This window comes from Diabrotica undecimpunctata, chromosome 4, assembly GCF_040954645.1.
Source record: "Diabrotica undecimpunctata isolate CICGRU chromosome 4, icDiaUnde3, whole genome shotgun sequence".
NCBI lineage: Eukaryota > Metazoa > Arthropoda > Insecta > Coleoptera > Chrysomelidae > Diabrotica > Diabrotica undecimpunctata.
The window spans coordinates 154,426,592-154,453,227 of record NC_092806.1 but is presented as its reverse complement, the minus strand read 5'-3'; the positions used below and the strand labels follow the sequence as shown (position 1 = coordinate 154,453,227).

Sequence of the window (26,636 nt, the reverse complement as noted above, 5' to 3'; positions counted from 1 at the left end):
TAATTTAATTATGGTACATACTACAGAACTACACCAAATCTAGAAAGAAAATATATTAAATCAGTCTTGGTATCAGATATATACTACATTTTTAAATTGCTGTCTTATTTTCCGGTAAATTTTGTAAATTTATTATTTTTTATAGCTTATAAACGCTGTTTTTTAGAGAACTTTAAAATAAAATAAAACAAAGATGAGTTTTTAAATTGACATGAAATTAACTTTATTCAAGAGGCGCTATAATTTAAATATGATTTATGACATATGACCGCCATGGCTAGCTCTGACATAGTCTAAACTAGAGGTCTAATTTTCGATGACTTTTTCCAACATTTGTGGCCGTATATTGGCAATAACACGGCGAATGTTATTTTACAAGTGGTAAATCGTTTCAGGCTTATCGGTATAGACTAGCGACTTTACATATCCCCACAGAAAATAGTCTGGCGATGTTAAATCGCGCGATCTTTGAGGCTAATTCACGTGTTCGAAACGTGAAACTATGTGGTCCCCAATCGTTTCTTTCAATAAATCAGTTATGGCACGAGCTGTGTGACATTTTGTGCCGTCTTGTTGGAACCACAGCTCCTGTACATCATGCTTGTACAAATAAGGAATAAAAATGTCAGTAATCATGGCTCTATAGTGGTCACCATTGACTGTAACGTTTTGGCCAGCATCGTTTTTGAAAAAGCAAGCAAAGCAGAAACAGTCACTTTTTCTGATGTAATGGTGTTTCAACATACACTTGAGGATTATATTCACTCCAAATACGGCAGTTTTGTTTGTTGACATAGCGATTCAACCAAAAGTGAGCTTCATCGCTAAGCAAAATTCGCTTATGAAATTCAAGATCAACGGCAATCTTGTTTTGGGCCCATTCACATAATCTACGCCTTGCTAAGTGATCGTGTAGCTTTAATTCTTACACGAGTTGGATTTTGTAGGCACGCAAACCAAGATCTTTGGTCAAAATTATCCATGAAGTGGATGGACACATATCCAACTGCTGTGCACGATGGCGGATAGACTGATTCGGATCTTTCTCTACGCTACGCTCTACATTAGCAACATCTTGCTCTGTACGCACTGTACGACGTTTCTGTGGATGCGTATTATCATTTAGAGTAAACGTGGTGCGAAAACGGTCAATGGTTAATCGAATTAATTGCCTTTTTTGCTTCTAGTTCTTGATTGTTATAAATTCTTTTGATTTTTCCTGCTATCGTACTTTTTAATACTTTGTTCTGATCGAATCTATCTACTAATTCTAATTTCTATGAGCTCTTGTTACTTCAGTTATTGATGTATGTATAGTCAGTCATATTTTTGTTGCTTTTTGCCTTCTATCTTGATCCCGATCTGTTTCCTCAATAGAATTATCTTAATATTTCTTATTTTGGATGTGATAGCAAGGAAAGTACTATTAACATACAAATTACTTACCAAACAAAGCTTAGACGTAAATCAGGATGTCTAAACTCGAAATTCATATGATATACAGTAGGCGCCAATTACCAAGATCCAGCGCAAATTCTTATTTTCGTACCGATTCGAACCGAGCGCGTTGTTTACATATTTATCCACTCTGTCAGTAGCGCAGCGGTAACAATTCGCACCATTAATTATACAGGGTGAGTCATGAGGAACTTTACATACTTCTACCATATGTAGAGTCCCTCAGGGAGCATATCATGTGGCCACTAAAAAATGTCAACTCCTCTTCTTTATTAATTCACAGGGTGATTTGTGTAATTGACCATTTATTTCATTTTACTGCAGTGTTTATAAGGCTCATTTGATTTTTTAATTTTTGCATGATACAGTACACTACTATCAAGCATTCGACTGGTATTAGCTAAACTGAAAAATTCCAGGACTGGCTTTGGAAAAATTAATTTAGGGATTCGTATTAAATATTACACCCTGTATAATTTTTTTTTAAAATGCAATAAGTGATTTTCAAACTACATAAATAGCCAATGAAAACGACATATGCGACAATGTTGTCGCACTTTTATTAAATTTTTAGTGAACGATCAAATCTTACCAAAAATAGAACAACCATAATGAAGTATCAAATTATAAGGTATTAATTTAAACAAATGTTATAAATTTCAAACATTTTAATTAAAATGAGTTCCTACAACATAATCTAATACGTAGAAAATTAACATCTTTACTGTCACTTTGTATTATCTCTACGATAGAATCAATTGTTTTTCAATTTTAAATTTTTACTCATAGATCGTATTGGGGCATTATTTTCGATAAATAATAAATTAAATTGATTAAAAAGTCAAACCTCTTGTATGTGTTAGTTTTTGTTGATTGTAAATGATTAAAATTTTATGTCAAATAATAATACATTGCATCAACTGTACTAAATAAAAATAAATCTAAAAAAGTTTAAAATGAAGGTTGGCGTTGACCGTTTGACGTTTCTTGATATTTTATACCCATTGACATTATTGTCATTATCAATTATTATTTATGTGTACAAGAATACATAGTTCTTCTGTCATATCTACGTTAAGTACATTGTGTTAGTTTTGGTAGAGCTTTTGTTACTTTCGTTCAAAATGCCACATCAGTTTTCAACCACAGAATATGCAAACATAATATTTGTTTATGGATTCTGTAATGGGAATGGTAGGACTGCTAGTAGAGAATATCGCAGGAGATTTCCTAATCGTCGAACTCCCAGTCATCCAACATTTGGGTCAGTTTTTAATTATTTGCGAGAAAATGGCACTTTTCCTAGTGGGACAACAGAGCGACATGTAGATGAAGCACAGGAAGATGACATTATGGACGCCGTTACTATGAACCCTACAATAAGCACTAGACAAGTAAGTCGAGAACTCAATGTTACTCAATCAAAAGTAAGTAGAGTCTTACAAAAAAATAATCTATACCCATATCACATTCAAATGGTTCAGCGACTACATGCTGGAGATGAGATCGATAGGTTGAAATTTTGTAGATGGATTAACAATAATCGACCAACGCTATACAGGACACTATGTACAGATGAAGCCCAATTTACCAGAGACGGGATTAATAATTCACGAAATTCACATGTGTGGGCAGAAGAAAATCCCCATGCTATTCGAGAACGTCGTTCTCAGTTAAGGTTTTCGGTTAACGTGTGGATTGGTGTCATAAATAACCAATTAGTAGGTCCTCACTTTTTTGATGGTCCTTTAACAGGGCAGGTCTATTTGAACTTTCTACAAAATATTTTGCCGAATTTGCTTGCCAACGCGAACGTTGCTATCCGAGGGATGTATTTTCAGCATGATGGGGCACCCCCACACTTTTTACTGGCAGTGAGACAACATCTCAATAATGTTTATGGCAACAGGTGGATAGGACGTGCAGGTCCTATTTCGTGGCCTTCAAGATCCAGTGATTTCAATCCTGTTGATTACCATATTTGGGGACGATTGAAGCAACTAGTTTACGCAGTGAATATTAATAACCGACAACAATTAATTGATAGAATTATACATTGTTGTAATACTATTAGAAACGATCCCCAGAGTATCCGTAATTCAATACGTCAATTAACAATTCGGCAACAAAAATGTGTACAGGCTGCAGGGTTCCATTTCGAAAATCTATTTTGAATTATTTTTATTTTGTTACCATTATTGTATCTTTTCCAGTTCTAATTTATGGGTTTATCATAACTATGTACATATTTTTAGTTTTTTTTTTAATTGTTCTTCGTTATTGTTAGTAGTTACTGTTTTTTGTTGTGCAGTGACTCAGTTTATCATTTCAATTAAAATGTTTGAAATTTATAACATTTGTTTAAATTAATTACCTTATAATTTGATACTTCATTATGGTTGTTCTATTTTTGGTAAGATTTGATCGTTCACTAAAAATTTAATAAAAGTGCGACAACATTGTCGCATATGTCGTTTTCATTGGGTATTTATGTAGTTTGAAAATCACTTATTGCATTTTAAAAAATATATACAGGGTGTAATATTTAATACGAATCCCTAAGTTAATATTTCCAAAGCCAGTCCTGGAATTTTTTAGTTTAGCTAATACCAGTCGAATGCTTGATAGTAGTGTACCGTATCATGCAAAAATTAAAAAAATCAAATGAGCCGTATAAACACTACAGTAAAATGAAATAAATGGTCAATTACACAAATCACCCTGTTAATTAATAAAGAAGAGGAGTTGACATTTTTTAGTGGTCACATGATATGCTCCCTGAGGGACTCTACATATGGTAGAAGTATGTAAAGTTCCTCATGACTCACCCTGTATAAAAAGCATAATCACGCCACTGTCCACCTCTTCGGATACAGTCAGCACACGCCACATGCGCGAGGTTGGATCTTCCTATGTGGCGTTTAGTAGTAACTTATTTATTAATTTCTAAACAATTAGCGGAGAGTTCTGATCACAAATTCTCCTCTCAATTAATGTTTTTGTGGCTAATATAAATTATAGACAAAGTATACTCGCCGAATTGCTAAATTTACTATTTACTATGGCGTACAGATAAACTATAGAAAGTTTATCTGTATTAGCACAGCCATTATGTACCTAAACCACGAGATGGATAGTGGGAACATTATATTTTTCGAAGTAATGAAACATTTATGGCAGCAAATAAAATAAAAGCTAGTTATCAGAATAATGTAGTGTACATCTGATACGTAAAATGTTTGTATACTAAAAAAACTTACAATTAATCGGAACTATGTCTAAGCGTAAAGCTGTATTATTGTCAAATGTTCCATTAATACTTATTAATAAAAATATATGACTTTTTTGTGTGATAATTCGTACGAAATGACTGAATGCTGCCTACTAACTAATAAGGAAAATATAAACATGGTTCATTGTAAAATATCAGAAATATGTTTAAATGTTTTTAAAACAACTTAAATAGTGTTAATGATTGTACTTGGGGCACATTGTGAGAGGTGAAAAGTACGAACTTTTAAGAAATATCATGCAGGGCAAAATTAAGGGCAAAATAAGTGTGGGAAGAAGAAAAATATCGTGGCTTCGTAATCTACGTGAATGGTTCGGGTGTAGTTCGATTGAACTTTTTAGGCGCGCTGCTAACAAAGTCGCAGTGGCCATGATGATTTCCAATCTCCGCTAGGAGTGGCACGAGAAGAAGAAGAAGAATGATTGTATTATCTGAACGTATAAAATTTGGTATGAGATAGAGTTTTAAGATTATGATGGTGGACACATTCAACCTATAGAACGGAATCAGTAAATTTAGTTAAAATCGTTCTATTGTATAATTTACCAAAAATTGTTATGTGCCAAGGACATCTGTTTTCGATGATCAAGCCTGTTTCGCGATGTATCAATAAAATACGCACCCGAGCTACCAACCGACGACCATTCTGAGAACTTTTTTTTTCTGAGAATTTATATTTTCAGACCGATCTCTGAAGAAAACAAAAGCAATATAATCGAACCCAGCCTGTGAGACACGCAACCCCTTAGAAAGAAATGAAAAATGACATGTAGGTGGGTAGGTAGATTCATTGGGGTGAGGGGAATTGATACAAGTAGATCAGGAAGCACTCCACCTCGATCCAATGCAATGTTTCAGATCATCCTCCACTCCCCGATATCACGTTTTTGTGCTGTAGCGGCTACAAATCGGCAAAATGCTTGTCACATGGGAGTCCTGGGACTTCCACATGCATTACTTCTACTATCAAGTTGGAGAGCGTGAGGCGCTTTGGCTATTTCTGATATTTTAAAGAAGTTTAAATAATTTATTTTTATATAAACATTTGTTGATATGATCGCATGATATATAACAATATATTTTTTTATAAAGCGAAGACATTTGTTAATTTAAATTGAAAAAAATATCACAATAAAATTTTAACTTCGGTATATTACTTTATCGGTGTTATAGCTGTTCTTTGATATTCATAGTCGTTTCCTCAAATACTAAATGGATTGCAGTGACTTAACAATTTCATATTTTTTTTTGGTTGATTCTGTTGGACATTATAGGCTTCGAAATGTATATATCCATTCATTGGTGTTTCTTTGAAGAAACAGTAATGCTCAGAACTACATCCAAAATGTTTCCGAATCAATTGTACTTAGACTAGTTCGAAGACTAGGTCAACTTTCTGGCTTAATCGAGTTCCGTTGCCTAACTACCTACTTGACTAGGAGTTTTAAATAAATTAGCAAATCTAGTATCATTTCATTTCCGTTTTTTGAGGAAACAGACTTGTATTTCTTACCTCACTACCAACAAAATAATAAAAAAATTCTCGCTTGATTTAATCTCAACTTAAATGTTTTAATTACATACATACCTATGTATATACATTACCGAGCATCAAATTAGGGTCACCCCGTAATTTGAATTTATTTTAGAAATTATTATTTTCTTTTAACTATTTTCGGTTGTAACATAGTTTACTAACGGATTGCTTAAAGAAAACAACGTTTTTGTCGTTAAAAGTTTATTAAAAATAATGGAAATGAAGAATTTTCCTTTGATATACTAAATATTGAAAAAGGATAATTTTAATTTGATGTGCTTTTTGTCGAAAAAAAGAAATTTTAAGAACTTTAGTAGCGAGTATTCCCTCCTCTGGCAGTGATAACAGCTTGCAAACGACGAGGCATGCTTTGGATCAGATTTTGGATCACATTCTGCGGAAGATTATTCCATTCTTGCACCAATATGTCGCGAAGCTCTCTCGAATTTCTGGGGGCCGGCACATGACTCCGTAAACGTCTCTTCATCTCATCCCAAACAAGTTATATGGGACTAATATCTGGACTGCGAGCAGGCCAAACAAATCGTGTGATTTGAACCTCGTCAAGATACTCGGTAACTATCCTAGCAGTGTGGGGCCGTGCATTATCATGCATAAATGTTGCGTCGTCTCCAAGAATAACCATAAACGGTAAAACATAGTCTTCCAGAATCTGTGTCAGGTACCTATGCGCTGTCAATGTCCATTCTCGATAAAGACTAATTCCGTGCAAGCATCAAACAATATGCCTCCCCATGCCATAACTGACCCTCCACCAAATGGAAGACGCTCGGCAACACATGCTTGAGCATATCTCTCGCCTGGACGTCGCCACACTCTTACACGTTTGTCTGAGCCCGTAAGACAGAATCTCGATTCATCGGAAAACAATACACGACTCCAATCCTGCATTGTCCAAGCCAAGTGTTCTCGTGCAAAATTCAATCTGGCCATTCGGTGTTCGGCCATAGTTACTCTAGTTCGAGAAGATAAACCAGCAACATGAAGTCGTCTTCTTACTATCAATTCATTTATGTTTACATTTCTCACTTCTTGCAGATGATTTCGAAGAGAAACTGCCGTGACCGTTGGGTTTCTCAAAGCATTAGAAACGACAAAGCGGTCATCTCTACCGTTGCCATACTCGTTGCACACTCGAGAGACTTACACCGTTTCTCGCAGTTTCGCGCTGACCGTGGCCATCTTCTAACGCCGCCACAATTCTTGCTGCCACAACAGAAGTTATGCTCATTGCAATAAACTGACAGTGACAACAATACACAAACAATTTACAATTGACGTTAAAATCATAGAAACAAAAACTGTGCTGATAACGGTTTTTAGGAATTAGGCTAAGGGGCCCTTTTTATCTCAAATGCTTGTCGAAACAACAACAACAATTTTTTTTTCAAGAAATCCATTAGTAAACTATGTTACAACCGAAAATAGTTAAAACAGAATAATAATTTCTAAAATAAATTCAAATTACGGGGTGCCCTTTAATTTTATGCTTGGTAGTGTATATATATATATATATATATAAATATATATATATATATATATATATATATATATATATATATATATATATATATATATAATAATATATCTAGAAAAAAGTAGCAAGAGAGAAAAAGTAAACGATGATATATGAAATGTGATATTGTGAGGGTTAAGTTGAGAAATGGATGATATATACAGTAGTAATATGCAACAGATTCGATGTACTTACCTACATAAAGTCTTTATTTTACACTAGAGGCCGCCAGTTTCATAAACAAAAGTCGCATAGATAATTATATTTCGTAATATATTTTGTGTTTGTTATTTGTTTTTTTTTAATTTAAATTAGGAATCTAAATTGTCTTTTAACATTTAATAACTAATTATGCGAAGATAAAATAATTTTTCATTTGATATTAAAGGAGGTATTTGTTGATATTTTGCAGCACTAATGGTTCCCTTTAAATTAAGAAGATGCTGACCCCGAAACTTCCATACAACCTCAAATCATCATTAATTTAGGAAATTAGTCTTTGTTAAAAGCCTCCTGTGTAGTGCGAATAACTCGTTTGCGTAATCATCAACACATACGTCGAATTTTGATTCTTCACTAAAAATGACTCGGAAGCAATCTTTTACCGACCAAGAAAGTTTATATTTTGCCCAAATGAGCCTGGCTTGCTTTTGTTTTGCTGTTAACGGCTTTTCAATTAAAATATGTTATAATATATCAAACTACCAGTATACTTAAGTTGTTATCTGTAATTCAACCTTATAAAACTTACCTAATCCAGATTTATGTTTCTACTTGCGACAGCCACTACATCGACAGATTTAATCCAGTTTCATAATTTCATTCAGCTATAACTTGCCTTATAGTATTTCTTAGACATTTTTTGCAAACTTTTACTAATATTCTTCTATTTCTATCAGAAATTAGTTTTGGACGACCCAAGCATTAGCCTTTTTTTATCTCAGATACTTCTGGTTTCCTCATAATGCTCCATTATATTCAACACTGTAGTTTTAGGAATATTAATTTCATCCGCTACTTCAAGGATTGTTTTATGGTGGCAATTATTTTTAACCAAAAACTCACGAATTTAATTTGTAGAGATACCAGGAACCATTTTATTGAAATAATACAGCGATGGATTCAATTTGACTAGAAATTAATTGTAGACGTTTGTAGACAACTGTAGACAATTGTTTGACGTTCGTTACAGTATCCAATTGCACTGTTTTCGCAGCCTAATTGCCTTCTGTGGTTTTTAGCAGTTATTTCATATTGTCCCATTACTTAGTTTTATTATACTAATTTTTACATATTTTTTTGAAGCTTATATGACATTAATAGATTATGTGGTTTGTATAAAACAATATTATTTACGTTTTGTGATTATATATTATTTAAAATATTGCTTATTTACCATTCAAAACGACTCGTCAACCCCATTTCAAATACATAGGGGGTTAAGGCAGGGAGATGCGCTGGCGTGTCAGCTTTTTAATGTCGCCTTAGAAAAAGTTGTACGAGACGCTAATTTAGATAGCAGGGGAACAATATTTAATAGATCAGTCCAAATTCTAGCATATGCAGACGACGTGGACATTATAACAAGAACTAGGGCGAGAACTGCGGAAATCCTAACCGAGCTAGTAGCAGCAGCAGAACGAATGGGGTTACCGATAAATCAAAATAAAACCAAATTCATGGCGACTAACACAAACACAAGAGCTGGAAATGTTGACATAAATTTAAACATCAATGACCAAAACTTCGAAGCAGTCAAAGAGTTCATATATCTAGGGACATCGGTTAACCCCAATAATAACACATCTGAGGAAATAAAAAGGCGAATAATAATTGCAAACAGGTGTTATCATGGTCTATCAAAGTACTTAGCTAACAAACGTCTGTCTCAAAAAACTCGTATAAGGCTGTATAGAACACTGATAGTCCCCGTTCTCACATATGGATCAGAGGCATGGACGCTAACGAAAACAGATGAATCCGCTCTATCCATTTTTGAAAGAAAGGTGCTACGCAAGATATTCGGAGCGGTCTGTGAGAACGGAGTATGGAGGCGTAGATATAACTTTGAACTGCAGAATATCTACAAGCATACGTTTGGTGGTAAAGATATTACCACTATAATTAAGCGAAACCGCCTGCAGTGGGCAGGACATGTAGCCCGGGCCCCTGAGTCAAACATGATAAAAAAGATTCTAACAGCGCAACCCGTAGGAATGAGAAGACGGGGTAGACCAAAGCTAAGGTGGATGGACGGGGTAACACAAGATGCCGAGAAGATCGGAGTCGGCAACTGGAAAATGCAAGCAAGGGACAAAACAGAATGGCGTAGAAAGCTTGAGAAGGTCGAGGCCCTCTAAGGGCTGTAGCACCAAGATGATGATGATGATGATGATGCTTATTTAGCATTATTATCGTAACTATTAAAAAAAATTAACAGTCAAACGCCTGAATTTGTTATATATTTTCTATTTTCCCATTATATAGTTTGTTAAGTTAATATATTGACAAAGCTTTATTTTTGTGACAAGAACGAATAAATCGTTTCATTATTAAACCAAAAATGGGTTTAATAATAAACACCAACAAAACGAAGTATATGAAAATAAGCACGCAACCACAAATCCTACGACCACTTGTTATAGAAAACGGTCATCGAAGCAGTGAACGAATTTGTATACCTGGGAGCGTTCCTTACCACTGAAAATAATACTACTGCAGAGATAAACCGCAGAATTTGCACGGCCAACAGATGTTATTTAGCGGCTCAATCCACAATTATATTGAGAAATACAAAAATAAAACTTTACAAAACAATAATATGCCCAGTCCTAACATATGGTTCAAAGACCTGGACTCTAAAACAAAATAATGAATGTTAGGATGTTTCGAAAGAAAAGTACTAAGGCGAATCTATGGAGCAGTGAATGACAATGTAGTGTGGAGAAGACGATACAACTTCGAACTTTATAGAATATACCAGGAACCTGATATCATAAAACATATTAATATAGGACGTCTTAGGTGGATAGGGCATATAATACAGATGGAACTTAATGACCCAGCTAAAAAAACGTTCCTTGATAGACCCATTGGTGAGAGAAGAAGAGGAAGACCTAGAACAAGTTTCTTGATAACATAGATGAAGACATGAGAAATATGGGAATACGTGCTTGGCGGAGAAAGGCGATAGGGACGACTAGGAGAGAAATTCTTGAGGAGGCTAGGACCCACGTAGGGTTGTCAGGCCAGAATGAATGATGATCAACGAATAAATCGTATAGAAAAATCATGTATAGATGCAGTATTCGTCATAAAGAAAATTACTGAAAAATTGTTAGAGTGTAATAGACTAGCGTTTTATCTTTTTTATAATAGATAAGTGCCTTTTGATACCATAATTTATGATTATTTACAACATACCAAAACAATAACATGGAAACCAGCAATGATCCAGATATCTCATTAGGCCCTATGTTCTTCAATTTAATCATGGATGACGTTAGAAAAAAGTGTCAACAAGAGAAGACGATACAGAATAAAGACAAATAAAGAAGTCTCTAATAGTACTCTAAATACCAGATAATAATATTAAATAGACACTAATTGATCAAATGTGAAGATCAAAATGGATAACCTAAGATATAATAGATATACTGACTTATTTCGTTCGTATTCATTTTATCCCTGACTTAATTCTGCAGTATATTTGCTTATATTTTCTTATTTCTTCTATTTTTGATATTAGGCGCACAGTGTTTTCCTCAGCAAAGGTCCTCTTCTTCTTCGCTTAATATTAAATATATAATATGGATTAATCACATGTCAGATCTCACATTTTACATGAGGCGATGACTCGCTGCAGAATCGGTGTTGACTGAACGTCGATGTAACGCTAATATGTGACATCTGTAAAAATCTTCGTCGTAAACTCAACTAAATATAGTTGAAATCATAAATTTGGATAAATATTTAATAAACCGCATACAGGCAAAAGTGGGAATATAAAAGACCGTGATAACAAGTACATGAACCTGTTGCGCAGAAATCTGGAACATTATTGAATGTTTAAATAGAAAAATTAGTGAAATAGAAAAACAAATCTGCAGGGAATATAGACCGATATAGAGTCAAAAAAACACCATGATTAAATGGTTATAAAAAACATCACTTAGGTGCTAAAATTTAAGATGGTATAAACATATATAGACGAAAAGACACAGAGGAAACCTGTACAAAGAAGGAGAAGAGATGGTGCAAGAAAATTGTGAAGTACAATGAACGAATGATAAGAAAACTTTGTAGTTTGGGTACTATGACCATGTATTTATATGCACGAAATAAATAAGATGTACCTAAGAGGATTATTACGACTTTTGTTGATAAAACTGACCATCTCTTCAATAACTATTCGCAAAGCTTTTAGTTAAGTAAGATTTGCAATAATTATTCTCTATCATATCGTTTGTTTTTGCAACTATGCATCTATTGGTGCAATAAATATATTAAAATGTTTTCTATCTATTTATTATATACGACTAGTAATTGAATTTATGTTTCATTGACAAATTTGATTATTGACATATTTCAATTAAAGATAAACATAAGATGGTGATAAAACAAAATCTCGTTTTTTTTTTAATTTTTTAACAACTGTTTTATAACTGTAGGTATAAACAGACAGTATAAAATAGTTTAGTTTAATTGTCCTCCAATAAATTCACATCTATTTGTCCATCCTTATAATTTTCTTGTAAAACCTTAAAATCCTGAGAAATATCAAGTGTATGCTAAAATAAGCAATTCAGTTAGGCAAGATATATCAGTCACATCAAATATAACATCCATGGACGACAAGAAGTAGCATAAAAATAATGAAGCATTTAAACAAAGATGAAAAGACATTGAACGTGTGAATGTTATCTCAATGAGTCAATAATTAGAGTCCTATAGAAATCTGTGGTACAACCCGAACCCAGAACATTTCGAGAAATATACAGAAATATTTCATTTTTCGCTCAAAAACAGGAAAGCCACTGGAACAGTTAAGATAATTTAAAGGCCATGGAAATTTTAAAGTACGAAGGTAGCCTTTTGGAATTTAGACTCCTATACTTAATAATACGTCTGGAAGAAATGCGAAATGCCTGACTGAAATAGTGGATTGTGAAATACATACTTGATTCAATAATGTTCGAGACATTGTTGATATAAGAATTTTTAACAGAGTTGGTGAAAAAACTGCAGGACCTTTGTTTGATAACATAGTAATAGGTTCTTGTGAGCACGAAATGCGTCAAAAATAAGCACAAGTCCAATTAGTTCTTCTCAAATTAACTGAAGTGAACACTCAAATTCCACTCTTGAAGTGAACGAAATTTTAGCCATTGTAGTACCAGCTTTTGTGACATAATTAGGTATGTCAGCTTCCGCAGACACAAAACAGTATCCTTACTTGATAGAAATGAATATACTTCTTTATTTTCTCCCTTAAAGTCGCTGTTTTCAATCATATAACACTTCTTTCCAAATTATCATCATAAACACAATAACATCTAAACAATTTTTTTTTCTGAATTGGATGGCTTTGGTAAAGACCAATTAGCCAGATCTAAAAAATTCAACAGTGTAACGTCTCGGTAGTTATCGCAATTCTTCCTGCCTCATATTTTTAGCTTTCATTCCAATTTTATGACATCTTATCTTTTTTGAAAGTTCGACAACCTTTTTTTTCAGCATTACAGCACAAATATTATTTTCCCCTGCGATTTTATTGTTTTGTAGTTTCACTAACAAGTTTTCTGTCTTCTCGTTCTCTATAATTATCTCTTGTTTACTGTCTTTATTTGAATGTGTTTTTTTCTTTTATTTTTAGTAACCCCTACTATTTCTGAAACATTTCTCCTCTCAGTATTTTTTTTTAAACGTAAACCTATTACAGGTATCTAATACCATGACTTCATGAGTTGATTTTTTCTACATCTCCCATTTTTCTATATCTTCTAATCACTCCCACGTCTCCCATATTTCCCAAGAAATATGGGAGATCTGCCTCTATTTATTTTACCTTTGACCTTTCCTTATATGGTGAGCTTCTTAAAACCATTTCTTTAAAAAACGTATCCAAATACCCCATTATTTGTTCTTTTACTTACTTTCTTAGTCTTTCGTTAATGTTTAGTTTGAAAATGGAGTAAAATTATTCAAAAGTGAAGATATGTGAATAAAAATTAAGCGTTAAGGCGAAAATATTTGAAACTCAATGTAGATAGAGAAAATTTAACCAATTCTTCAAATATTCTTAAATAAAGTGCCACACCAAGATTTTGCTTTATTACCAACTTTAAAAATAACAAATAAATAAAAATATACACTATATATTTTTAATAAAATTTCTTTAGAGACTTGATCATTACAAACTTTATTGTCAATTTGACTTACGCTATAGTAATGAACACGTCTATTTTTTAACATATCACAATAAAACTTATTATTCTACGATTAATAAATATTATACAGGCTGAAGAAAAGATATCAACTTTAAGGCTTCCTTTTTCAATCGCTTTTATGTTTATGTGTAGAATTGATTATTTAATCAAAACATACCAGAGAAGTTAAAACATATTTTAAGTTTTTTTGATTCGTTTAAAACGGTAATATTTAAACAATAATTTTGACGTAAGGTATAAAAATTTATGAACTTTTTTGTGCTTCATTTGGCTACACGGCATTTATCAATTATAAAACAATAATCTTCTATGTCATATACGTATCTTCTGTAGTGGTATATCTAGTTTTTTTTAACTTTTTTTTAAGTTTGTACGTTCTACTTCGTTTTTTGCGTCCTTTTCACCTACCTTTATGACTTGAGTATCTTCCGCAATAGACCAAACTTTATAATAGCCCAGTCTGGTTAAAAAAAGGTCGAAAAATTTTTCGCAGATATCTGAAGCTTTTAAGACAAAGGTGGGGGATACTAGATGACGAATAGATGAAAAAGTACTCGCATTTTTATCTTGCGTTTTTTTTAACAATAATTTATGGTCACAATTTGATTTTTTGTCTATAAGTTTTTTCCTTTATATTTTACATAAACAATATTTATATCATTTTTTTCTATCAAGAATATCTTTATTTTCCCGTTTTTTAAATTAAAATTGATAAATAATTATCGGAAATATTTGCAAAAAAGCAGTTTTTGTGAACTAATTTATAAATTTTATTAATTTGTCTATTAACAAAATAAAATGTTGTTAATACATTTGAACATCGAGGAATTACAGTCTTTTAAATTTGTGCAAAATTTGCCCCGATCGGTCAAATATTTTAAAAGTTATTTCATTTATTTATCCCTGAGGCTAAATATTTAAACTATTAAACTTACTCTATTAATGATGCTAGACACATTTAGCAAATTTCATAGGTTTCTTTAAGACTTAAACTATCTCAGAAGTTAAATGCATATTGCGTTTTCATCGAAATTATTTACAAAATAAACGTTTAAAAAAGGGGTATGTTTTTTACTTTTATTTATATAATATATATGTGTACCTCGGAGGTAAAGGACACTATGTCCATTTTTATCGAAATTTAGATTATTGCACTTTTGAATATAACTTTTCTGGCTCTACACATGGGTAAAGCATACTATGTCCAGAGATAATTTTACGGCAAGTTACCGACTTTTTTATAAACACCAAGTCCACTTCCAGTCAGAGGTAAACAACACCATGTGGACTTGGTGTTGTTTACCTCTACTATATGTGTGCACCGTCATTTACCATCCGGACATAGTGTTATGTACCCTTGTACACTTCCCGTCATATAAAAATGCTAAACTTTTTTTTCCCAATGTAAACCAGTGTTCAGACCAGAGATATATAAGAGAGCCTCTCTTACATATCTCTGGTTCAGACTGGAGACAATGGTTCGTGGAACAATTCATTGTTGCCATCACACATAACGGAATTGCACTAAATCTAAATAAAAAAAATAACGTTTAAAAATGTGTTTAGATAAATATTATTTTTATTATTAACAACAAAACACGGTATCTAATAAATTTAATAACCAGAGAGACGGTTGAGTTAATGTCCAAAATGTTTGAAGAATTTTTTAATAATGGAGATATGACAAAATACTATTATTTCAGAAGTTTCGAATTATAATACATATATTTAAATTCCACACTTGTTCACTGAAAAAGTTATTCATTTTGTATTAATTTCAAATTAAATTTTTAGTTTTTTTAGTGTGTTTTATTTATTCTAGTATGCCACAACTCAATACAGTTTTGTGCTACACTTTACGAGAAGCGAATGACAGCTCTCGATTTGAAATTAAACATAATAATTTAAAGTCATGTCTAAATTTTTTATTTTTTAATATTATTTAATTAAAATATTTTCATAAATTATAATAAAACACGATTCAAGTCCTTCTTTTAGCTGGTTTGATATAATATATTCGTTATAAGAAAGGAGTGGACAAAAATGATAATTTGTTTGGAGATGAAAATTCGGATATTGATAAAATCTATGAGCCTCTAAGTGGTGAAAGCTCAGAATCGGACGACAATGATATGAAACGTATAAGTAAACCAGCGAAAACAAAGGTAAAAGAGAAAGCTATTATTTACTCGTACGATTAGTGGGGCAATAAAAAAAATCTTCTTCAGGACGATTTATCTCTAAGCAGTGATGCAGGCAATTTCAATGAACATAATGAAGTTATTTTAGAAAGGTACAAAATATAACTAAGTGCAAACAAAAAGGTAAAAAATATAAGAAAGTGTTAAAAGAAAGGTACAAAATATAACTAAGTGCAAACAAAAAGGTAAAAAATGTGTAGTAAATGAACAAAATTGGGCCTGTAATGTTCGCAAACGAAAAATAGCTGGTGGGAAAGAGTATCTCAGTAAAAGAGGAAAAGACATGCCTGCAAAAATGTTAAAGCCTCCTTGCATGTGTCACATGACATGCTCTGAAAGATTGCCAGAATACGAAAGACACAAAATTTTCAACTCATACTGGACTGAGACAAACGTTTCAGATCTTAAAAAGCAATTAATCTTCTCATGTATCGACATCCAACCTACTCTTCGATCAAGAAAAAAAGAGTCATTATTCCAGAGAAAGGAATAAGAGAGATTATCTGGGCACAGAACTTACAATAGAAAAGATGTATCAACTGTACATTGATGAATGCAATGAAAGACATGTAGATCCAAAGCTCAGAGCAAAAAAGTGGTTGTACGCAGATATTTTTAATAAAGACTTCAAGTTGTCGTTTAAACCGCCCAAAAGAGACATTTGCGATACATGCAGTACATTCACCGCTCAATTAAAAAATAATCTTACTGCAGATGAACTAACCAGTGTACAGGCTAGGCTGATCATGATGCTCACCTAATTGAATCTAAAACTCGGTATAACTTAAAACAATTGGACTTTATAATAGCTAAAGAGTCACCAAAATACAAAGTACTATCTGGTGATTTGCAAAAATGTTTGCCTTTACCACTAACAAACAATTGTATTAGTTTCTACAAAAGGAAGCTTTGGACATTAAATTTTACATTACATGATGCCAGTGATTCTTCTGTACAATGTATAATGTGGGACGAATCGAAAGGGGCCCGAGGTGCAAATGAAATCGACTCGTCAATTTTAAAATGGACTGACATTACAATTCCAGGTAGTCAAGTAGAGGACATCACTCGTTGGACCGATAACTGCTATGGACTAAATCAAAATCAAAAAATATAAGTGCTATTATATAATAAATATTATAATGTGCTATTTTTGGATACTGTAAATAAAGACGATCACTCAAAAGTGTTTACTGAAAGGGCACACACATATAGAAGCAGACACTGTTCATGCTTAAATCGAAAGAAAAAGAAAGAAACTCTCCAATTTGGCCATTTTAACACCATGGGACTGGCAACAACTAGTTAGGCAAACATCAGGTAAATACACAGTGCACAATATGGAACTTGCAGATTTCAAAAACTTGAAAACGCTGTTCGATAAGAAATTGTCATCTAATCCTCCTTTTGTAAGTAGAAAAAAAAATGTTAATAAAGACCCTGTTCTACTGTCAACATGTGTTTTCCTACAAGTCCAACAAGAATACATTGGAAAGTTCTTTTATAACACCGATTTCAATAATCAAAATATGTATGAAGTAGACTTCATGAGGTATCGAAGACAGCAAGTAACGTTTCCAGCCCAATTAAATCAAGTCTCAGTAATCCCATTACCAATCACAGAACAAAAGTACAATGACTTTGCACTACTGCCTTTTGTTCCGTCAGTTTGTCATGCGTTTTATCAAAATTTAACACATAGCGATGAAGCCACAAACGATTACCCACAAGAAGATGAAGATGATATGGAGCATCTTTAACAATTTTGAAACTTGTCGTCTATAATATTACTTAATTATTATAACATTATAATATTTACCTCTAATAAAATAATAGTATAGGCTGTTTAATGTGTTTGTATTGTTTATTTCGTAAAAACCTTAACATGCAATGCCACATTATTTAAAAAAGTTGTTAGAGGTAAACACTACATATGTCCAACTACCTACACATTTTAAAAAAAATTTTAAATAATGAACGGTAAACCTCAGGTAGATAACACTTCATGGAATGAAAGACGATTATACACACCACAATAATAATATATTAATCTTGGTTAAATATAAGAAACATTTGAGTATTTACTGATTACAAATTTAAAAAATTTTAAAACTGCTCTCCTGAAAAAGTAAGAAAATGGACATAGTGTCCTTTACCTCCGAGGTACCGAATATAAGGGGTATATTTCAAAAAATTTGTGCGCATCATACGGTATTTTAAATGTGCTAATATTATAGGATACCATCTTTTCTTTGTCTACATTTTTTTTAGCTTGTATAATATTTATTTATAAGATTGCTAATGAACATATTTTTGAAAAGAAGTTTCATAAGAATAATAAGGAAGATTCACTAATATACAGAGCTGTTTAATTGTCAAAAGGAAGAGGAATTAAAGATTATTAAAATTTAATATTAAAATTAACATTTAGTAAATCCATAATGATACTATACATCCCACAAGTTATATTATCTTTATCTTTAATGTGTTTTTTTTGACGTTTCGATTTCCATATGGGAAGTTGTATTCAAGGTTTTTATCTGGGCACCAAGCCATCAAATAAATAGAAATAGTTTTGAGTTTTAGGTTTTTTGTTTTTTATTTACCAAGTCAGAAAAAAACGCAAACGAAACCACTTAAATAAGTAACTTAAATATATAGAAAACCTCAAAAGAGAGAAAGAATTCAGAGCATTCTATAAGAAAGTTAACATCAACAGAAAATAATTCAAGTCAACCACAAGACAATAAGGAAGTCAAAATGGCGACCTATTAACAACAAGGAAAGGTTTATTGAATTGATGGGTGAAATACTTTAACCAGGCACTGAATATAGAGGAAGAAGAAGAAGAAAACCTGGAAGACAGAAGAGATGAGGTAAGGGGAATAGACGGGAGGAAAGAGGAACCACTAACGATTCTTGAAGTTAAAAATTCAGTTAATTGGAATATTGGAATACTTTGCACTATACATAAAAAAAGAGATGTCTTTGAATGCTCTAACCACAGAGAATTATGCTTTAAATGCAGCGTATAAAATATTTTCCACAGTACTATGTCACCGTGTGGCACCATATGCAGAACGGATAGTAGGAAAATACCAGGTTGGTTTCAGAAGTGGTAAATCGACAATTCATCAGATTGAAACCCTGAAACAAAGTTTAGAAAAAACAGTGGAATATAGCATTGCTACTCGTCACATATTTGTAGAATACAAAGCAGCCTATGACTCTGTGAATAGAAGGGAAGTGTTCAAAGCAATGAAAGAGCTAGGAATACCAAATCAGTTGGTAAATTTAACAAAACTAACTCTTGAAAAAGTTGAATGTAGAGTACGAATTCAGGGGGATCTGTGTGAACCTTTTAAAATAAATAACGGGCTGCGCCAAGGCCTCTCTCCTGTATAAAGTTTAATCTGGTTTTGGACAAAGTAATACGTATGTTACAAATCACAACCACTGGTTCAATATATAATAAACCAGTGCAAATCCTGGCCTATGCTGATCATATCAATATTATTGGGAGAACGGAAAACGTTGTACGATAAACACCAACAAAACAAAGTATATGAAAATAAGCACGCAACCACAAATCCCACGACCACTTGTTGCAGAAAATGACGTCATCGAAGCTGTGAATGACATTGTATAACTGGGAGCGCTCCTTAACACTGACAATAATACTACTGCAGAGATAAACCGCAGAATTTGCACGGCCAACAGATGATATTTTGGGCTTAATCTCCTTAAATCCACAATTAAATCGAGAATTACAAAAATAAAACTCTACAAAATTATGAACCAAAAATTTTTTTCTCGGCTTGATAGGCAAACAATTTTTTTAGAACATTTCTTAAAAGTTTGCTAAAGTTTATTGTTTAAGAGCCTGTAAATAAAGTACCGTGAAAATTTTCTTGTAAAGGTATAAATTATCAAAACATCAAGAAAGTTATTATTAATAAACATGGAAGATCTACACACCCTTCAAAAATTTGTTCATCAACTACCTTTTCTAAAATCATATCTGTACTATATCACATTTTTTAGGAAACTAAAATAATCCTTAAACATAGGAACATATCCATTGTTGAAATAGTACCGAGAAATAGATAAGTACAAAATATTTATTACCAAAATCTTAACTAAATCGGATTCTTGTGTGAATGATCGTTCTATAATCTTATATTTTGTACCATTTGTTTCTCCTTATAATAATACTGGTCAAATGTGTTGCTTCGTACCAAATGAAGTATTACAAATTACTAAAAGCTGCATATAAAATGTATTCTATACAAGGGTCTCAGAAAGGTGTATACAAACATATCACACAAGATATTTTTACCTAAATGCTCTTCTTCAATTAATAAATAATTTTAAAATGTCTTTTTGGTAATGGATCACCCTGTATATATTCTACGATGTATTAAATTTGTTTTTTATATTTAATGTCGCTTGAAATCGCCATACAAAATAATCTTCAACTGATCTTTTATCACTGAGATGTCTCACAAATCGACAGGTTCCTCTAATCAGCACAGCGTTTTTGTCTTTCAGTTCCATTATATGCCATTTCTACACCAACTTGTCTGTTGCTTTGTGTGTCTATGTTTTTCTTAAAACCACAAATTCGATACATCTGATAGCTTTATTGAAAAGCTTTTTTAATCTAACGTTTAACTGAAATGAAATTTGACAGTGACGTGTGGTATTTCACTTGTCAAATGTCATACTTCAAACGTCAAATTTAAAATTCTGGTAAAAACCAAATGTTTAATAAGAGTTTCTGTTATAAATTCTATTATTAATGTTATAAATATATAATATATTCTCTTTGTGGTTTTTGCTATATACATACTTCTGAGACCAATATAACAATATACGAGATCTATAGATTCTAACGAGAACAAGAGAAAAACGGAAGAAGTTTAGAAGTATAGATTCTACATTTACCGTTTAGGTTTAGGTATATATTTTACAATATTTAATACTAAAACACACTGATCCAAAGCACACCATGTAACATTAACACCACAACGCAACGGTTAGGTAAAGTAAACAGTTAACAACTATCCACCTACCAGTTAAAAATGGATAACATTAATTTTTATTTTTTTGCGATTTATATATGGTTTAAGAGTTTTGTAACGTCTTCTCTAAATGAGAATTATTATGAATAGTAATCTGGTCTCATACGTATTGAGATTGGACTTACTTGTAGATCTTGTAGGTCTATTCTGGTACCATATAATCATCGGTGGTAGATTGGGAAAGGTTCCATTATCTGCGATTTGCAGCTTACATAATTCCATTAAAAAAAATTTAAGGAATATTTGGAAGCAAAGAAATGTTAAGTTTACGGAATCTAATTTAAAAAAAAAGAAGATTCACTTAATTTTCTTTTAGACGAAAGGCATGTAAAAATATACAGAATACAAAATATAAGATAGACCATTTCATTAATTTGATTTTAAAATGCTCACAACTACATTAGGTAAATAGCTTCATTCCATCATCCATGCTTCTTTAGTATTTCTAATTTTTATTTTAAGAATTGCCGGACTTTCTTTATTCTTTGTATTTGCGGATTGTTCCAGCATTTATGTTGTTTTTTTCTTATCTTTTAATTATATTTTCTTGTGCATCCAAAATTGCACTTTTCAGCAGACTCCAAGTGTGCTTTATGCTTTCTTTAAATATTTTGGTTTCAGTCCCTTAATTTTGTCGGCTTTTACTCAGTTATTTATTGAGTTTATTGTCATATTATTTGTTTTTGGTCTCAACGTTTAGCATGTTTGGCTATAACAACCAATCAGGCATTAAGTAACGAATATTTGGTACCATGAAGATACTTTTACCATTTAGGGTGTATTTAGGGATACGCCCTAAATGGTAGGATCTCAACAATTTCGTTTTTTTTATGTACTTTCAACAATTTTTTTGTGGTATATTTAAATAATATTTACTTTTGATTAAGCAATAACCTCCTCAAGGTATTAATTTGTTTACTGGTATTCAAGTATAATATTATTTAATAGTAACTATTTAGCAAGGGATGCTTTGATAGCCTCATAAATTCTATATGTAAGTCAGTGTGTACACATTAAATCAGATAGTTAGTTTTTTGATATTTTTGGGATCTATTCCATCAGAATAGATTTTCCCATTTAACTTGCTTGGGTAACTATCCTAATCGAAGCCGAAATTGTGGCAATATACCTTTCTGAGTTTGGCAAGTGGATTAGATTTTTGAGATTAAGTATTTAATTTTTTATTATTAAAATTTAATATTAGGCTATAAGTACATAATAGTTGAAAGCCTTATACTTTTTATATTTAGGGATTTCATTGTACTCAAATGTAGTTATAGTCTGTACATAATAGGTAAGAGGATTACAGTCTATTTTGTACGTAGGGATACTAAACTATTAGGAGTTAAACGGTATATGTATATATTTACTCCTAACTAATTAGGAATTAAATTGGGTTGTACATAATATGTTTTATTAGTACCTCATTTTTTACAGTTTCAGAAATTATTTAGACAACTTCTGCAGCAATATAAGGTACCTTGGGAAGTAAACGTTGATACTTTTCTGGTGCCCAAAACCTTCTTTAGTAAGTTCCTGCTTTCAGTTCTCTTATTTTCATCCCTTTTATAATTGTTTCTAGCTAATAGTCACATTCATTCTTAGTTAAATGGCCGAATTCTTCTTTGAGTGTCAATTGGTCATTCTTCGGCATAACCTGCTAGCCAAGCTGCATTAAGTCTCAGACATTTTGTATTGTGCCATTCTTCATCTCTAAGGTCTCGTCTTTCCATGGCCTCGTCCACTTCACCCCTTCATGATCTTCGGGGTCTACCTCTTTTCCTCCTTCCTATGGGGCTCCAATCCGAAATCTTTGCTATCCACCTTGTATAATCTGTTCTTCTCACATGTCCATACCCAATTTAACGTTTTTCTTCGATGTAGCTGAGTATGTCTCGTTCTACTGCCATTCTTCGTTTTATCTCCTCATTTCTGATGCGATCCATTTTTGTCACTCTGCAGCTTCTTCTCATGAACTCTGTTTCGTTTATTTATTACCCAATTCTCTGCTCCATAGGTCATTATACTGCGTACCAAGGTGTTATAAATTCTTTTCTTTGTATTTCTGGTAATCTGTCTATCCCACAGTACCCCGTTCATTTGTTTAATATATGTTCTTGTCTGTTCTAATCTACTGGTTATCTCTTGCTCAGTGGTTCCATTTTTTGAGAGTATGAATCCTAAATATCTGAATTTGTCAGTGCCGTTAATTTCCCTATTATCGTCCATTTCCAAGTTTCTCACTGGTTCTTGCTCTGATGTTAAATATTCGGTCTTTTCCAGATTTATTTCTAGTTCATTTTTTGTGTATTCCTTTTCTAATTTTCGGAGCATATAGCACAGATCTTCTTCATCTTGAGTCGTTACCACTTGGTCATCTGCAAAGCTTAATGTGTACAAGAATTTGTCCCGGATTGGTATTCCCATCCCTTCACATTTCCTTTTCCATGGTTTTAATATTTGTTCGAGGAATATCGGATTTGTTCGGTGTCGGAGATGTAGAGCATCCCTGCAATAAGCCTTTTGTGGTCTTAAATTCGTTGGAGTATTTATTGCCGGTTTTAACTCTTACCTTATTGTTGTTGTAAAGGTTTTTACATTCTATGTGATTAAAAACTAAACCTCAGGGCAATTTTAGTTTCCCACCCACTCAACCAAAAAAAAATTATACACTTTTTTTGAAAGAAATGCATTTTTAGGTTATGTTATCTTTGTTACATAGTTCCTAGAAGAGGTAGAAGAAAAGAGTTCCTTGAAGGAATGGAAAGGGAAGCCAGGAAAAAGATAAGACATTTCTGTGGATGATTCTAATTTTAGAATGACCCAAACACAAAATATAAAAAAATTAAATTACAAAAGCAGACCCTGTGTAGCGATTCAAATAAAATAATGACAATGAAAATGAAATTCTTCAGATAAATTCTGAAAAAATTAAAAAGCCCTAACATATTTTTAATTATCCATTTCTTCTATCAACAAAGCTACTAACACCAATCTTAATAAGAATAAGACCATCATATTTTGAGTTGTATACCAGATAGAACTCTGTTGATATCGTCTCACACTTTTTGAAGTTTCAAAACTCTAAACCAGTAACAGGGTATGGTAACAACGATAAATATATTTAAGCTATAAGTTGTATCATTTCTTTGGTTTGAAATTACCAGTCGCAACTACATTCTGGTGGATTCATGTAGCCAAACACGTTCAGTTCGTACATGCTGGCGAACGTTATGAATACTAGGTACCAAACCATAAGCATTATGCCGAAGCGCCTATCTAACTTCCATCCGTTCATGTGAGTCGCTACTACTAGGAATACTACTGTCGAGAGGAGAGATAATGTGGAGTACGTTAAACCTGAAATTAAAAAGAATAAAATTACATTTTTAAATAGGAGTAAAATTACCTAGATACAAAAATGAGACATTTGAGATGCTATGTTTTCTCTGTGTTGTTGTACGGGGCGGAGGCATGGACGCTTACAGACACCACTATTAAAAAACTTGAAGCATTTGAGATGTGGCTTTATAGAAGAATATCATGGACAGCAAGGATCACGAACAAGGAAGTTCTAGAAAAAATGAAGAAGGAACCAGAGATTGTGTTTACGATCAAACGCATAAAATTGCAATATCTGGGACACGTTATGAGAAATCAGCACCGTTACTCCCTGCTGCACTCTATATTGCAAGGTAAAGTCAAAGGTAAGCGTGGACCCGGTAGAAGGAGAATATCATGGCTGCGGAATTTAAGAACATGGTTTAAGAAAACCTCAACGGAGCTGTTTCGAGCGGCAGCAAGCAAGGGCATGATTGCCAATATGATTTCCAACATCCGAAACGGATAGGAACCAGAAGTAGAAGAAGAAATAGGAAAAGCTATTAAGGAATCCTCAAATTTTTTTATTAAAAAATCCTTTATAAAAGGTATATTTATTAAAAAAACCCTTTCGTGCTAAATCACGGAACGTTTTCGGAATAAATGTCATCTTCAGTGCTGCTACTAAGTATACATGTTTAAAGCCACTAAATATATGGGTAAAAACCCTTTAAATGTTATTTAATTGGTATTAAACTACAAGATTGCTGATATTTATGTAGGATGTTAAAATTTTAAGCAGATTCACTTCATGGCAACGTAAGCTCTTAACGAGGGTTATTGGTCCGGAGACTTCTCTAAAAGGACTTAAGGTAGCAACTAAACGGTAGTATTAGCTGCCTTCATTTTATTTCTTAAAGACATTTAATTCTCTTAGTATTATTATTATTATTAATTATTTAATAATAATTATTTAAACCAAAATAATTCGTGAAATATCCGAAGTTTTTGCGCGAAAACGATTCAAGGAGCTATTTACTGAACTTCAACAAAGAGATGGCCTCAGGGAAAAGTCCTTATATTAACGCATTTGAACATAGTGGTTAATGATTTGATCTACGAGCTTAGCAACCAAGGAATATAGACACAAGGTTTCACAGATAAAATTGTAATACTACCAAGGATAAAATTTTCTTATACCGTCTCCATTTTGTAGCACATTGTGCATATTTTATGGTGTACTGGTTTATCAGTACTGTGATGCACAAAATAGTAGCACATTGTGCATAGTTTCACTAATCTATAGAGACAGATTCTCCTGAACATGACAGAAACTACACCGTTAGAAGTTATCACTGATCTTCGCCCATTGTAATTATGTATTTTGACTATTTTGATCATCCTAAAAGCTAAAACATCTTAATACTAAATGATCTGTCACATAAAATATATTAACATATATCAAATACGGTTCACTGATGGACCAAAAATTGTTCGTAAAACCAGATCGAAGGTTTTTGGACAGACAACCAAATTAAGCGCAAGCTAGAGTTTAGAACACCCTGTAGTATCCCAGACTAAAGTAGCCTTGCTGATCAAATCATTAAGATCATCTACAGAGCGAAATGAATACACACCTTTTCGAGACACAGACAATAATATTAGCGATTAAGAATCCACCTAATCCAAATCAAAACTGACAAAAAACTGCAAGAATCTCCTTAATAAGGCGTCTCTATCACAGATGTGAGGATATA

The 26,636-nt window shown here is 32.6% G+C and overlaps 2 protein-coding genes across 3 annotated transcripts in view; one reads left to right on the top strand and one right to left on the bottom strand.

Annotated features, from left to right (window-relative positions):
- The window catches only part of LOC140440249 (nucleoporin p58/p45-like), a 237,734-nt gene that overhangs the window by 18,364 nt on the left and 192,734 nt on the right, over positions 1-26,636 (top strand). The window lies entirely within an intron of this gene.
- Positions 14,131-26,636, bottom strand: part of LOC140440248 (probable sodium/potassium/calcium exchanger CG1090) — a 182,509-nt gene continuing 170,003 nt past the window's right edge. For both annotated transcript variants that reach the window (XM_072530623.1, XM_072530624.1), the window contains one exon: positions 14,131-24,918. In XM_072530623.1, the coding sequence (XP_072386724.1) occupies positions 24,719-24,918 (200 nt within the window). In that variant the 3' untranslated portion in view covers positions 14,131-24,718. The remainder of the gene's footprint in view (positions 24,919-26,636) is intronic.